This window comes from Equus asinus, chromosome 12 (assembly GCF_041296235.1).
Source record: "Equus asinus isolate D_3611 breed Donkey chromosome 12, EquAss-T2T_v2, whole genome shotgun sequence".
Classification (NCBI taxonomy): domain Eukaryota; kingdom Metazoa; phylum Chordata; class Mammalia; order Perissodactyla; family Equidae; genus Equus; species Equus asinus.
In genome coordinates, this window is record NC_091801.1 from 65195111 (window position 1) to 65210606 (window position 15496).

The 15496-nt window shown below is 34.6% G+C and overlaps 1 protein-coding gene across 22 annotated transcripts in view; it reads right to left on the reverse strand.

Annotated features, from left to right (window-relative positions):
• Positions 1 to 15496, reverse strand: part of TAF2 (TATA-box binding protein associated factor 2) — an 88149-nt gene that overhangs the window by 15174 nt on the left and 57479 nt on the right. For 7 of the 22 annotated variants that reach the window (XM_070481530.1, XM_070481524.1, XM_070481522.1 and 4 more), the window contains 4 exons: positions 7554 to 7810; positions 6147 to 6302; positions 5557 to 5662; positions 3017 to 3139 (listed from right to left, as the gene is read on the reverse strand). In XM_070481530.1, the coding sequence (XP_070337631.1) occupies positions 3017 to 3139; positions 5557 to 5662; positions 6147 to 6302; positions 7554 to 7810 (642 nt within the window). Of the gene's footprint in view, positions 1 to 2306; positions 2458 to 3015; positions 3140 to 5556; positions 5663 to 6146; positions 6303 to 7553; positions 7811 to 8493; positions 8778 to 15417 lie in introns of those variants that run through there. The other 15 variants (XR_011493318.1, XM_070481533.1, XM_070481528.1 and 12 more) reach the window with 7 other exon arrangements.

Consider the following 15496-nt stretch of genomic DNA (forward strand, 5'->3'; position numbering starts at 1 on the left):
TTTCCATTCCCTTCTTTATCTTACCTAAACCCCCATTACTTTTCCATCCCTCCCAGATGAGTCTGCAACACATTCCAGTTCTCAAGTATCATCTGGCTTGCTGGCTCTAAGGGAGACATCTCAGACTTCATCTCAGCTCATGAATAAAGGAAGTAGGAGCCCCAAACTCACAAGCCTTGGACCTAAGAAGACAGCATAAACAAGTAAGCAGACTACCAGGTGCAACACCAGAGAAACCAAAGAAATGGAAAGCACATCCCTGTCTAAGAGGGCCTCTCAGTTAACTCCATTTCAGTAGGAGTTGGAAATTCAGATTTTTATGTGTAATCTCTTCATTTTTAGTCAACTACTTCAAAAATTTTTGTAAACCTTTTAGAGACCAAATAAAAGATCCCTCAGTTGGATGAGCTGAATAAGGCCCCAAAAACCCATCTGTAAATTTTAACCTAGAATCCCTGGAGACTTAAGAGAGGTCACAGCTTCCCTTACCACTATTTACGACTTTGCTCCTGAACTGCCAACTCTGAACCCCAGGCCAAGAGAGCCACCACAGTAGAAGACCCCCAGCTTCTGCTGGGAGGCAGGAAGAGAAGAAGTTCCCGTTTTACTGCCAGCTTTACTTGAGTTAGGTTAAAGTTGTGCTTCTGACATTCCAAAAGATGGAGCTCTAAGTGCCTCTTCTCTCAGAAACGGGAAAACTGCATTTCGAATTCCAAAATAAATACATGTATAAATAAACTTTCAGAACACTACCATTTGAAAAATGAAGGTTTTCTAAATTTTAAAATCACTGTTGAATTTTAAGACTTGCTCAGTAGGCACAGGGTCCTGAATAGCATAAACACATTGAAAAGAAATTACAAGGGCACATTAAAGAATATATTCAAAATTAAGTTTTACAGATCAGTCCATATAATATGCTAGTATATTACCAGCTGATTTTACATCATGACATAAAAGGGTCCTACACTGATAACAATCAAAGCTAAAATTGTAAGGCTTTTCTATTCCCATCAGAGCCCTACATCCTCTCCCCAGTCTTCCCATACGATGCCGTGAGAACTATAAGACTGTAGAGAGATTCCAAAAAAAGTAAAAACATATTTTTTAAAGCAATATGAAACAATGATACAAAGGTATACTGTTGGGCACAAAAAGGCATTAAGATTTGCTTCTACACAGGTTACTGTGCCATATCACTAAGAAAAACCAAACAAATATATTCAGATTCTTTTCTAGAACAGGTATTTATTTGACTGTTGGAATTCAGATAAAATGTATTGTTTTTAAAGGCATGGAAGGTGAGCAGAAGCATCACTCTCAAACTATATCAAGAGGTGTGAAACACTCTAAGCTTTGTAATGTCAAAAAATACAGAGAAGTTTTCATGTCTAGTAAAATTTTAATAAGTGTAATAATAATAAAGCAAAATTACACCAAAACCAAAACCAAGAGAACATAAAACTGGCAAGGGCCAAGAAATGTCAAAATTCACTTATCAAAGTTAAGTGCTAAACTTTCCAGCTGATTTCCCTCTGACATATGTTTTACGTGAAACTATTATAACAAGTGCATACACACTACACAAAGAGATATAAGCAACCAACAGTCTGGGGTCTCAATACCAAAATACTTTGAGGTATTGCTTTTGTTTGAAGTCTCCTATTAATCACAGCTGATCTCTAAGCTCTTCAAATCAATAAACAGTTACTCTTCTGTTTATATCATAAAAACATGGTTTATATAAGCAAAATTCATCAGTTTGAATTTTAAAGCCTGACTAATGACTTTTGGAAAAACTATTCTTTAAAATGATTTTGCTCATGTACCTTGTTTTTCACTCCCTGTTCCTCCAAAACTCAAAGACTGAATCTTCATTCATCAGCATTGAATGTTTACTTTTTATTTGGATTATAATCTTCTCTTGTAAGCAACAGAACAAAGTAAGCAGAAGAAAATGCAAAATAGAAGAGGTAACAAACACATCTGAACTGAATTAACTTTCATAAACTTAAGCCCAATTAGCACAAAATAACAAAATATAGAACATGTTAGTTTTCCAGGTATAGCATCAAATCTTCATGATTGACCAGGAAGGACCAATTGTACAACTTTCAGGGAGAGGAGGAGAGGAGAAATAAATTGTTGATTTTTGCATTTTATAAAAGTATAAAGGCATAGACTTATTTATTTATTTATTTATTTTGAGGAAGATTGGCCCTGAGCTAACATCTGTGCCAATTTTCCTATACTTTGCATGTGAGTTGCCGCCATGGTGTGGCTGATGAGTGGTGTAGGTCTGCGCCAAGGATCCGAACCCATGAACTTGGGCCACCAAAGAGGAGTGCACCAAACTTAGCTACTACACCAAGGGGCGGGCCAGAGTATAAAGGCACAGATTTGATGGTTTCTACTGAAGTTGGCATTTTTCATATTATAATATTCTTAGAAAAAGCACTGCAAGGAAAGAGCAAAATATTAATATAATGGGTATCTTTAAATGGCACAATGAGAGGTGATTTTTTTGTCTTCCCTCCTTTCCATTTTCTGTTATTTCCAAGTTTTATATATTAGGATTAAATTACTTTTGAAATAGTAAAAAGTCTAGTTAAAAGGAGTCTTTATGTTAAGTTATATAAAGACAATGTGTTGCAAGAAAAGCAAGTTCTCAGAACTATTACTTCATTTTTTTTTTTCGAGGAAGATCAGCCCTCGGCTAACAGCCACTGCCAATCCTCCTTTTTGCTGAGGAAGATTGGCCCTGAGCTAACATCTGTGCCCAGCTTCCTCCATTTTTTATATGTGGGACACCAGCCACAGCATGGCTTGATAAGCAGTGCATAGGTCCACGCCTGGGATCTGAACCTGTGAACCCCAGGCTGCCAAAGCGGAGTAATGTGAACTTAACCATTACACCACCATGTGGGCCCCTAGAACTGTGTTTTTAATGTATTCTTTTTAAACTGATAAAGAACTTTATAGATTTGTTCCTGAATAAAATAATAGTAATTTTCACCTGTTCCTTTCCGTGCAAGTTCCATACTCCACTGGGGTTTTGTGGTGGGTGTGCCATCACAGCCTGATGTGTGCTGAGGTATTAAAGCAGATCGGGAGCTGGTGGGCCGATATTTAGAGAGCCCTAAAATGCCAAAGAGGAAAAAGAGGGATTTAGTTCTTTGCTCCCTTATAAAAGAAAAAAGCCTAACAGGTTTTTATAAGTCAACCTTAAAACTAGAAGCAGTTCAACAGTAAAATTGTAATAATGAAAAAAGCACTATTTTTAAAACTACTGAAGATTTCATTTGATTTAATTCTTCATCATGGTTCCTATATGCTTAAGCCTGAGAATAATACACACTCAAGTAAGATAGTAAGTGTGACTGGCTTGCTGAACATATAATTAGATTCCACATTCTGAGGCAGAAACCATTTCATGTTTTTAATTATTTATGTGGAACTTTGCATACAGTAAAGTCTACTGGCTCCCTCCAAAATTTGCTAATAAGTTCTACTATAATACTTACTAAAAAAATAGATCAAAATAATTCATATATTTAAAACAGGAAATGTTTTAATGGTATAATGCGAACAGTATTGTAGTAGGTATTAGGAGATCCAAGTTCTGATTCCAAATTATCAACAAATTAGATACATAATCTGGGCAAGACATTTATCTCTTTATGTCTCAATTCCTTCATCTGTCATATGAAAAACTCCTAAGATTTGGGTCTTGCCCTGAATTGGCTCTTACTTGGGTGTGTCATCTAGAGAAAGTCATTTAATAAAAAAAATAACTTCTGCTTAAATTCACTTATCTGCAGAATGGACAGAATAAATAATTGTTAAGATCTCCTATAATTATAAAAGCCAAAGAATTTATGACTTCTCAGTCTTCAAGTATATCTTAGGTTCATACCGTACCTGAAGCTGGTTCTCAAATTCTACTAACTCATCCTAGATTATGAAACAGTGAAAAATAATTTAAGTCTCATAACCAACATAAACAAAAAGCCAAACTAACAGAAAGGAGACTGAGGTGGGGTAAGAGGGACTTGGCACAAATGTAACACGTTAAACAAAAGAAAAACCTCATTCCAATGTAAAGATCACAGACACAGACAACCAGCACGGGGTACGAAAAGAACTTTCAAATAATAAAAAAAACAGAAACAGTATCCAGAAAAAAAAAGAAAAATAGTTATATTCATAATAAAAGAAATGCATTATAAAGTAAATGTCAATTATCATTTTATAGTTAATTAATAAGTATCTTTTATGACATTGATGACCATAAAACAGTACTATGACATAGAAAAAATGATGATAAATGATAAATGAAAAGGAATGAATCACACCTTATGTACCAATATGGATGATATTTTAGAAGCAGATTGTTGAGTGAAAAGAGAAAGTCATAGTGAACATATTTTCACAAAATTCAAAAACCAAGTGCAACTAAACATATAGATCATCTATCTATGTGATACACTATAAAGAAGAGCAACAGAATGATTAAGGAAAAGAAAATTCAAGACAGTATTCACTCGTAGTGCAAAGGCAGGTGAACAGAATCAGGAGAGAAGCACAGAGGGAATGACTGTGGCCTGCAGTATAATATACATGTTAAGGTGGGTTTCAGGTTTACATATATTTGTTTTATTATTATATTTCACAACTTAGAATGCAAGTTACATCAAAGCTTTTTTCCTGAAAATTTAAAAATGCTGAAAACATAAGCTAGGTGTAATCTCTTCAAAAAGCATTAGAGCAGAGTATGTATCAACAGCTATGAAAATCATCTGAAGATAAGTATCTCATAATATAGCTAAAATTAACTTTTTTGCCAAGAATATATTTTTGAGAATTTATCTTAAGAATATAATTTGACAAAAAAGAAACAAAAGCTTTTGTATGAACACACTCAGTGCAGAATTTCTTGTAACAAATAAAAATCAGAAACAATCTAAATGCCTATCCACAGGGAAATAGGGTAAATTATAGTGTATGAACTCAACACTGTCTCAGGTAATATTTCCAAAAGAAAAGATTATAATGTTTGAGAGATGCAAGCAAAAAACCTGTGACATGGAAGAGGTAGGCAAAAAGAGAAAGTAGTTGTGTTATGGGCAGCATTAACTTTATAGCCAAAAAGTTTTTAAAATAATTATGGTTATACTACTAAAAAGAAACCAGATCTAGTATTTTATTCTGAGGTTAAGCCTACTACAAATGAAAGGAAGGGAAGAAAAGAAAAGAAAGAAAAACAGTAAAGCAACTGGAAGAAATGTGACGAATGGAATTTTTAAAAAACAAATCCAGAAGTAAGCCAAATATTTTAAAACGACCAAAATAAAATAGAAAGTTGAAAGAAACACTTTTATTTTTTTATTTATTCCTTTGTTGATGTGTGTTATAATCTGATACAATCTAATATTTTATACTGGCTACTTTTAAACTTTATAGTTGTTCAGATGAAAATAAAGCAACACACCTTAGAATACTGATATCATGTGAACTTTCTCCATCACCCCAGTGATTGCCGTACACTAATCTTACCTGGAGTTGATGGCCTTTCAAGCATGTTCAAATGATGGGAAATGAATGCCTGGCTATCATGAACAGTATCCATATCAATCTCTTCCTCATCTTGAGAATTTGAAAACTACAATACACACACACACACAAAACAAAGGAGAAAAAGAGCCATTACATTACTTTAAGTTTGGATCTTAGCTCTTAGGAAAGGTAGCAGAGAGGCCACAGGACACCCCCAAATAATCTTAAAAGGAAAAGTAGTCTCTTTTTCTCAAAAAGTATTAAGAGAAAGAAAAGATTATGCGGTCCAGCATCCAAAAGAAACTGACTGGAAATTACCGGAAATGTAATAGCAACTAAAATCTATTCCTATGTTGTGGGAAGAAGTAGTGAACTGTGGTAGATCGTGCACACATAGTTCCTCCCCCAAACAGAGAAGAAGTATGTGATAACAGAAGTTAAACAATCAGTTGGAATGTCTTAGATGGACATTTGGGCTTGTTCATGATTCAGTCTGTCCCATCTATTCCTAAGGAAAAACCACTGCAAAAAGATCTACAAGAAGGTGAATACCCTACACTGTTAATACAGGTTTAACCTGTATTTCTTACTCTGATTTTCAGTTTGACTTTACTGCTATCCTCATTCTTCTCCAGTATTTGACCAGGTTCTAGTGGGGACCCCAGTGGTGTATCAGCCTTCCTCTTCACTCCCTGCTGATGAGCTGATATATTACATGATGCTTCCTTGGCAAGGTGATCATCTTCCTGCAGCAATATTCAAGATCAAAATTAGATTTCTGAAGACAAGTAGCTCATATTATAGCTGAAAACTACTAGCTATAGCAACCATGCAGATGAGAGCATGCCCAATGCCTAAGAGTTATCAGCAATGGGCTCAAAACAAATTTCACCTTTTCCTGTCTGCAGGTCTTTTTTTGAGAGAAGGGAGGTATTTAAGTGAACTTTTAGAGCTTTCCCAAAAGAACATATATTTTGGTGTCATTTTCTCTTCTTATCTTGAAAACTCCAAGTATGAATGTGGACAAATAAAGACACATGAGCAAGAATTATAAACATATTCATTTCCACAGGTTTATAAATATTCAAATGTGAAAGAGCTCTTTAATGGGACTCTTATTTTCTATGGAAAGATCTGTCTTTTTCATAACTGAAACTCTAGGATACATTTTAAATTTATAACAAGTAAGTACAATTTTATTTCAGAAAATCTAGGTGAATAAGTAATTTAAAATGATTATTACTAACTAACAGAGAGAGAATTTTACTTTTAAAGTGTCAAAACACAGTTAGGGAACTGTCAGGCAAGTAATCTGGTCTAAATATTGGTGAAAGATGAAGCTTGAAATATTGGGGACATTTTGCCATCAATAAGAAAACCAGTTCTGGAAAACTTTCTTTAAATTACAGTAAAATGACTGATATGTGTCCTAAAGGTCTTTCTACAAAAAGCCTAGTAATTTTATAATGCATAGCTAGAAACAGAAGCTTTTCTAAAGGCAAACACATACAAATTTATATAAATAAATGTAATATATAATCTCCTCCCAAATTAGCAGATTACTCATTTACCTAACCATTCATTGCTATTTATTTATTTCAACAAGCATTTGCCAGGCACTTATCATACATCTAGAATTGTGCTAGGTATTATATAGAGTAGAAGAAAAAAGTTAGGGCTCCTGTGTTGAAACAGCTTGCCAACACCATGTATGGACAAGATAGGCAAATATGTAATTTTCTACTACTCAAAAAAGAAATTCTATGCTCAGGTACAAAAAAATCATTATGTTATCACAAAAGGAGTAAATGGACTAGCAGCACATCATTTGTTATGTGCAACTATTTAGTAAAGGATGTAGTACTTTACAATTTGTAAAGCGCTAATGTCAGTCAGAAGTTTTTTTAAATGGTACAAGAAACTGTTAGTGGCTTTAAAATTCATCAGTTCAAAAGAAGCAATTCTCTCCTCTAGATAGCTCTATCTAATAAAAATACCTTTTCTGTAATACATGTGATTCTTACAGGGTTCTGAAATCCAACCAGCTGAGCGTGACTACTTGGATTAATCACAGCTTCTTGGTTGCCTGCTATGGCCTCTGGAATTATGGTCGGATTCAAGACAGCTTTTTTCTCTTTTAGATTAAGAACCAGGCCAAGCTCTGGCAAAGGTAAGCAGGAAGGTCTACTGAGGCCAAAAAGTGTGAAGTACAAGTCCACAGCGCCACACCGTAACCTCCAGTCATGTGAAGTACCTAAGAAGTAAACAACAAAGAAATAAAAGGCAATACGCATATCTGTCCACACACTTTTAACTGCTCCAGAACCTGTACAGAGATGGCCAAATTACGATGCCTAAAAGGAGCATCTATTGACCTAGGCTCCACTGGCAAACCTTTTACCCTAAAGAAGTATCTTATCTTAAGCAAATACTTAGAAACTATTACACAAACAATAAATGTTAGTGAATGAAGAAATGAATCTTATAACTGGAAAAAATTTTATCAAGCTATTCTTACAAAATGAATACCAGACATCCACTAAAAATCTAACATTCTAAAAATAGTATTTTTTCTGGCTTTTAATCTTCCCTTTAATTCCTCCTCCTTGGTCACTACTCCACATTCATTAGTTCTCTATTCATCTTTCTGAGTTTCTTCTTTAATAGCCTGTTGGGAAGAAAGCACTCCATGAGCCTTTAGGAACCCTATGACTTGAAACAAATTCTCCTAACTCTCAGATTTATTTTCAGGTTTTAAATATACTAAGAAATTCTACAACTACTTAAAATAACACAATTCTAAATTCGGACTTATTCTAGAGGAGGAAAATATTTTGCCAAACACCTTTATATTTGTATTGTTCCTACTAGGTATTTGTTCAAAAAAAAAAAAAGGAAACCCCAGAGATGGCAACAGGTAGTAAAATACACACTGACCAGAAGATTGCCTGTGTAGAAATTCAGTTTAAAGTAGTTGAGAGACTAGAGGCAAGTTTTTCAGTTTCCTGATGAGTCTCAGCTTTTTCATCTCCAGAATAAGGGTTTTGGTCTCAGGTTATACCTCACCCAATAGCAGTGACAGATCAGAGCACATTGATACCAGAGTTCTTTCTCATTTTCCTTCTTTTCCAGTACAGCACTTCAGGTAGACATTGCCATCAAATAGAACTGACATCTAGGGTTAGATAATTTCTATCTTTTTAGGCAGAATGTAAAATATTCTAGAGAATTAAAAATAAATGAGAAGAAGAAATACGTAAATTCTTCTGGATAAGAAAAATAAACCCTATAAATATTTAATTTTGACCAAGAACTATGGTTTCAAAAGAGTACCATGAAGTTTAAAAAAGAGAAACAGGGGCCGGTCCCATGGCCTAGTGGTTAAGTTCGGCATGATCTGCTTTGGGGGCCCAGGTTCAGTTGCCAGGCACGGACTTACACCACTCATCAGCAGACATGCTGTGGCGGCAACCCACATACAAAATAGAGGAAGACTGGCATAGGTGTTAGCTCAGAACAAATCTTCCTCAGCAAAAAAACCCACAAATAAATAAACAATAAAATAAAATAAAAAGGAGAAACAAAAAGCAAAAAAGTTGCTACAGTAAATTCTGGACAGCATAAATATTAAGTTTTGTGGTTTTCAAAAACAAATATCAGAATAAGTAAATAAACTGAAATCAAGTAGTGATTCTAATGAGACTTGCTCTAATAGATAAGCTACTATTACATAAATTCTATGCACAGGAAATCCATATGGGAGAAATTATAATTTTAGAGAATTCATACCATATACTACACTATGCTAGGCACTTTGCATGCTACATTGCCACGAAACAGCTATCATCAATCCTATTTGAGACATCTTCCATTTTGCTTCTGTTGGATAAGGTAACAGATATGTAACACTGTTAGAAGTCAGAGAAAGAGGCAGGAGCTCCAGAGGAGAATGAGATTTTTATGTCATAAAAACTACAGAGAAACCAGAAATGGGAAAAACTGTGCAGAGTGAAAGTAAGGATTTTATACTGGAAATCCATTTTCTTCTCTGGAATATGCATATCTGGACACTTTAATGGCCTGACATTGCTTAATTGTTTGCAGGCATTCATTATACTCCTCCTAAAAGTATTTTACACATGTAACAGTTCCATAAAGGACAGGTGTCAGATTCTTGGGCCTTTTATTACAAAGGCTGGAAGGGCTCAACCCTCTGAGGGGAGGGAAGGAATCTTGTCAGAGCAGCTAGCCCTGTATCTATCTATTCATGGGTGTAGCAAGAATAGGAGTGAATCTTAGGCATTTTATCAGTAAGGAAAACTAGAATGGTTTAGGGTACATTTACACTGGAAGAAAACTAAACCTTGAAGATCAATATTGCCGAATTACGTCTACTGCAAAGAACCATCCGGAACCTCTACATGCTGTAGATGACATGAAAACCAGTCAATCGAGTGTGAATTCCTCAAAGTTCAAAAAAAACTATCTTAATTTTAAAAAAGGAAATGAAAAACGTCTACTTTGATGAGCTAGGGGTTCTGTTCTGTGTTTTGAAAGTCAGCTAAAGGATGACTAGGCAGCACAGGGAAGGCTACTAATAAACGCACTGAACCCCCAGAATATGGTTTTTGTTACTTTTTATTTCTAGGTGGGCTTTTTGGTTTTGGTTTTTTGAAGGTTTTGGTAGGACTTAATTGGGATGGAGGAATGAACATTATTTTCCTCCTGAGGAAAGTACTTGATAGTATTTTTTTCCTCACAAAATTGACTTATAAATATTAAAATTTAGGGCTGATAAGAGAGAGCTAAATAATGAACAGCAGTGCTTCTGTTAAAATTACAACAAAGGAAAATCTGAACTCCATTGTATTTCAAAATCATGGAATAAAATTTTAAAATAGTTGTCATACATTATAGTGGAATTAAATTGAACAGTATAATGGGAAAAAACACTTCTGCTTAATTACCAGTTAGCTCTGTGATCTTGGGCAAGTCAGCTGCCTGTGCCCTTAAAATGAGAACAATTAACTTAGAAAATCTTTAAGATGCCCTCAGGTCTAAACTTCTATGACTCCAAAACAATCATTCCATTACAGAGAGGCCCTGAACAGCTACTGATTTCTGCCCTCAAGACAGCATTTTGAAGACCTTTCTTTAATCTTCTAGCTACTCCTCCCACCCCACCACTTACAGGGCAAGGAATGCTCATATATATGAAAATACAACAATCGTTATTCTCTCCTCTCAGGTAAAAATGCTGTCCATTCTTGTCCTCATTAGCAGTTATACTTTGGGATCAACCCTGCCTACCTGAATCAGAGGAAAAACACTCAAGAAAAAGTAGGAAACCCAGTATTGATGTTCTCTATTCAAATCAGAAAGAATCTAAAGACAAACTCAAAATACAGTAAATCTGATCCTAAAAAAGATCATCTCTTTATTTTCTGAGGTAATTGCTATTAAAGCTGATCAAGCCAAAATGCTGCTAAGAAGAAAGCTCACTTTGAAAGCCACTGTTTTCAGGACATTTTTCAATAAACCCAGCACTCCTTATTGACGACAGAAGCTTGGAAATTTGCACAGAGTTGGGCTGGACAAATACAACTGCCAAAGGGTAGTTCTGTCTTGATCTTTCTGTCCATCCTACACTAAGTAAAAACAGCAAATTTCATTTATATTTATGCGTATGGATACATAAATTTCCTACAAAGAATAAATTAATATGTTTTCATTTTCTTCCACCATTCATATTCCTAAGAAGGAGGCTTTGGGGGAGAGAGAAATGGAGGGACAAAACTTTGAAGTCTTCTGATATTAATATCAAAATAGTTTATTTTCTTACTTTGAAACCTGGCAAATCCTACCAAACTGAATTAGGAATTGTCCGGCATTCTACCCCTTAGAGTGCAGCTGTAAACTTTCAAACACTAAAAATTATGAAGTAAATAAACAGCCTTCAATGTCCTGAACAATTACACAAATGTTTTTATGTCATTCTGATAGTAATGTGCCAAACACTGAAGAGCAGCTTGGGAGTAATGGCTAAAATTTCCTTCATAATGATATACAATCTCTTCAGTGAAGGCCCATGTCTTAAGAAGTGAAAAAACATTGATAAGCAGGCAAGACTGGAGGAAGTACTTACATTTTAAATAAAATATAAAGCAGCAATAAAAATCTCCCATTCTTAGGTTTTTATTATTTAAATGTATTTTTTAAATTATTGTCATGTTGGTCTATAAAGCTATAAAATCTTACCTAAAGCTGTAAAAGGTAGGATCTCATATGTTCTGAATTTTGAAACATTTTTATGTGGAAAAGGAAAATCATTTCCTTTCAGTGTGGTAAAAACACATACAGCTAATAGAAGTCAGCCAGGTCCTAACTCCACCTATTCCTCATTGCCTACAGGATAACACAAACTCCTGAGGCCCTTCACTTTTGGGTCCCAATCTATCTTTCCAGATAACATCCTTTTCCAGACACCCTTTCAGAACCTGAGGCTTTTATGTATAATTCTCTTAGCTAAAATGTCTTTCTCTTATGGCAAACTCTTTTCCATTCCTCCAGAGCTAGCTCAAATGTCACCACTCCATGAACATTCAGGCATTCCAGGTGGAGCTCATGATTTTGTTCTTCAAGTTCCCAGGGTACTTTGTTCCTCTCTTTATTTGAGCAACTACCTATTTGTGTTATAATTTATCTGCTCCTATGTCTCTCTTTCCATTATACTAAGTTAATACAAAAGGCATCTTTGTACACACAAAACGTATGGCAGCAAATAGGAGGTGCTCAAGAAATTACTGGCGAGTAAATTAATGCTTGAAACCTTTACAAAGGATTGCCGCTGAACAATGTGACATTTTTAACTAAAAATAAACCGATTTATTTAAGGTTCTTAAGCAACTATGGACGAAGACCATATAATGTGAAAGATGTTTCTCTTTAAAAATGTTTATCCTTTCTGTGATGGATTATTACTTTAAAAGCTACATGGGAAGTATAAGAACATTTCTGGGGACAACTAAGGAAATCTGAAGATGGGATATATATTGGGGTGGGGTGTGATAATAGCATTGTGAATACGTAGGAGAATGTCTTTATTCTTAGGATTATATACTAATGTATTTTGGGAAGAGTATCTGGATGAAACTTATTTTCAAATGAATCAGAAAAAAAAAAGGGTATGTACATATCCACAAAGAAAGAGAGTGATAAAGAGATCACATAAATATGGTAAAATGTTAACTAGTGAACCCAGCTGAAAGTATATGGTTATTCATTGTACTATTCTTTAAATTTTTCCAAGCTTTGAAAAATTTAAAAACAAAATGTTGAGGAGAAAAAGTTATATGGGAAAATTAAACTAAAGAATGGGGTAAGATATCTGATATGTGTGTGCATGGGTAAATACAAATATAGCCCTGTCTGGGTGTGGATGTTACGTGTGTGTGTTTTCAAAGCAAAAACTGTTGGGAAGATACTACGGTAGTGCCCAGAACTTAAGGCTAAGTGGAACTACCACACACCAGGCAGAGTGCAGAGACCAGGTAGTCCTGGGATCTCAAAAGCAGAAGTCTGGGAACCTTCCTTCTGGTACATGGCCATTAAAATGACTCAGTTACCAAGAGCTCCCAGGTTCTGTACCTCTCAGCTCCAAACCCCCCTTTCTAGCTCTTTCTAAAAAAGAATATTATTAATAATCATTGAATGATAAATGAATTTTTTTTAAATGAAAAAAATTTCTTAGTTTATCTGTCTTATTCTCAAACTAATTTCAATTTTCTAAATCTTTCTATGTATCCCACCACAATTATTCTCTTAGTGGGAAGCTTCTGAAACCAGCTAAGCAAACAAACTTTGATTCTTCAAAGGCATCTGCTGACCATCTCATAAGATGATCCTTTCTTAACTGCCATGATACTGTCTCCCATATATTTTAAGTGAGTTCAAGAAATTGTATCACTATGCAAAGTCAATACATCTCAAATCTACTTTGGAATAAGACTGAAATAAATAAGTGAATATAATTAAATCCCTATTGTCTACAGTTTATTTGTTCTCCACAAGTAAATCAAGATGATGCTTATCTTAAGTGACCAGATAACCCAGGAGCCTCAATAAGGAGTGAGGGGCAGGCAGAGTTTGCCAGGATTTAGGGATTTAGATGACGTTCTAGCTCCTTTTGTTACAAGTGAATTCTCATTATCATTTCTTAAAACAATAACTATTAAGAAAATAATACAGCAATGTGAAAAATTCTCATGATAAAATGCTATTTTAAAACCTTCATTACTACTAAAACTGTGTACACATATACACGCACTCAAGCTTTTTCCCCTAAAGGCTAAATATACTCCAATCTTAAGAGTGGGAATGCAATGGAATTATGTAATATTTTCTTTTTTATTTTGTTCAGATAAATGCTGTAACATGATTATATTACTTTCATCATAAAGAATAAGAAACTGCAAAAGTTAAACAAAAAAAAGATATCTTAGATGAGATTCATTCATGTATCCCAGAGGTCCAGGCTTGCAAGGGACATGAGCGATCCTCTAATCAATCTTCCCTGTCTAACATTTAATGTTCTCCAAAAACACGAAAAAAACAAAACAAAACAATCCTTCCAATTATTCATGCCTCTCCCACTGTTCACATTGCTCCTATTTATTTATAGATCTGAAGAGCTGACCAATAAATTGTTTACGACTTGGCCCCACTGATCTATTTTGTTTAGATTATTGGCACAGAGAATTCCAACCAAAGCAGCGACTGTACTTTATACTGAACACTACCAAAGTTAAATACTAAAACATCAGTTAGAGCTTGTATTTGTGTAACTACGACCTTCCAATGGGCTTCAAATGTTTTATAGAAATTGTCCCATTAATCTTAAACACACATTTATTTTGTCCAAGAAATCTTCCCTAGAAAGTGACAGGAGAATCCCTTATTTCATTATGCTTTCCTCAAAGTTGTAATCCGTCACAGTCACGGAATCATGAATTCTTGTTAGGAGTATATTCAACACAATACATTTCGTGCCATACATTAACTGTTGAACGATCCTTTACAAGTTCCTGAACTTGTGTGCTCATTCTCTGGATCTAACTGACAGTAATCATAATATCCTTTGAGGTAACCACAAGTAGCAAAATATACAACTTTATACAAAAACAGCAGCAATCATTCTTCTAGGGATTAGGGAAAACAGAAAACTAATTTGGCAATATCATTATAAACTGGTTTATGTGTTGTTTTCTGAGTACTTTGAGGACAAGGGTCACACTATTTTCAATTTTATTATATTTCAATGAAACACCAACCACGGTGCCTTTACTTGGGGGTACTGCACTGTGATTATGAAACAGAAGGACAGAAGTTATACAACCAGTTGACATCTCAACGTCAGTAAATTAAATAATTTTTTAAAAAGAATCAGAACTTGGTATTTAGTTGTGATTCAGTTAAATAGCCATTAATGAGATAGGTAGGACAAGGTACTTTCCAGTATTCTAAAAGAAGATAAAGTGACATACTTACTAGAAGGAAAATCCACTGCCCTCTCACCATCTATCTGTAACAATTTATCTTTAAGCAAAACACATTTCAGCCCAGCTTTCGATTGAATTTTAAACCAAAATCAGTATTACAATTTCAACATATCAGAGACATAAGGCAAATTTTCTTTAAATATGTACAACACTTACAAGTCAATAGGAAAAGACCAATAATTCAATTAAATAAAAATGGCAAAGAATAAGAATGACTTACAAAAAACGAACTACAAATAGCTCAAGTATATGAGAAGCATAATATCATTACTATGTTAGTATAACAACATTTTTGAGCACTTACAAACTAGATGCTGTGCTTCATAAATATTAACTCATTTAATCTTTAGTTTGCAGAAATAGGTATCATCACTACCTCCATT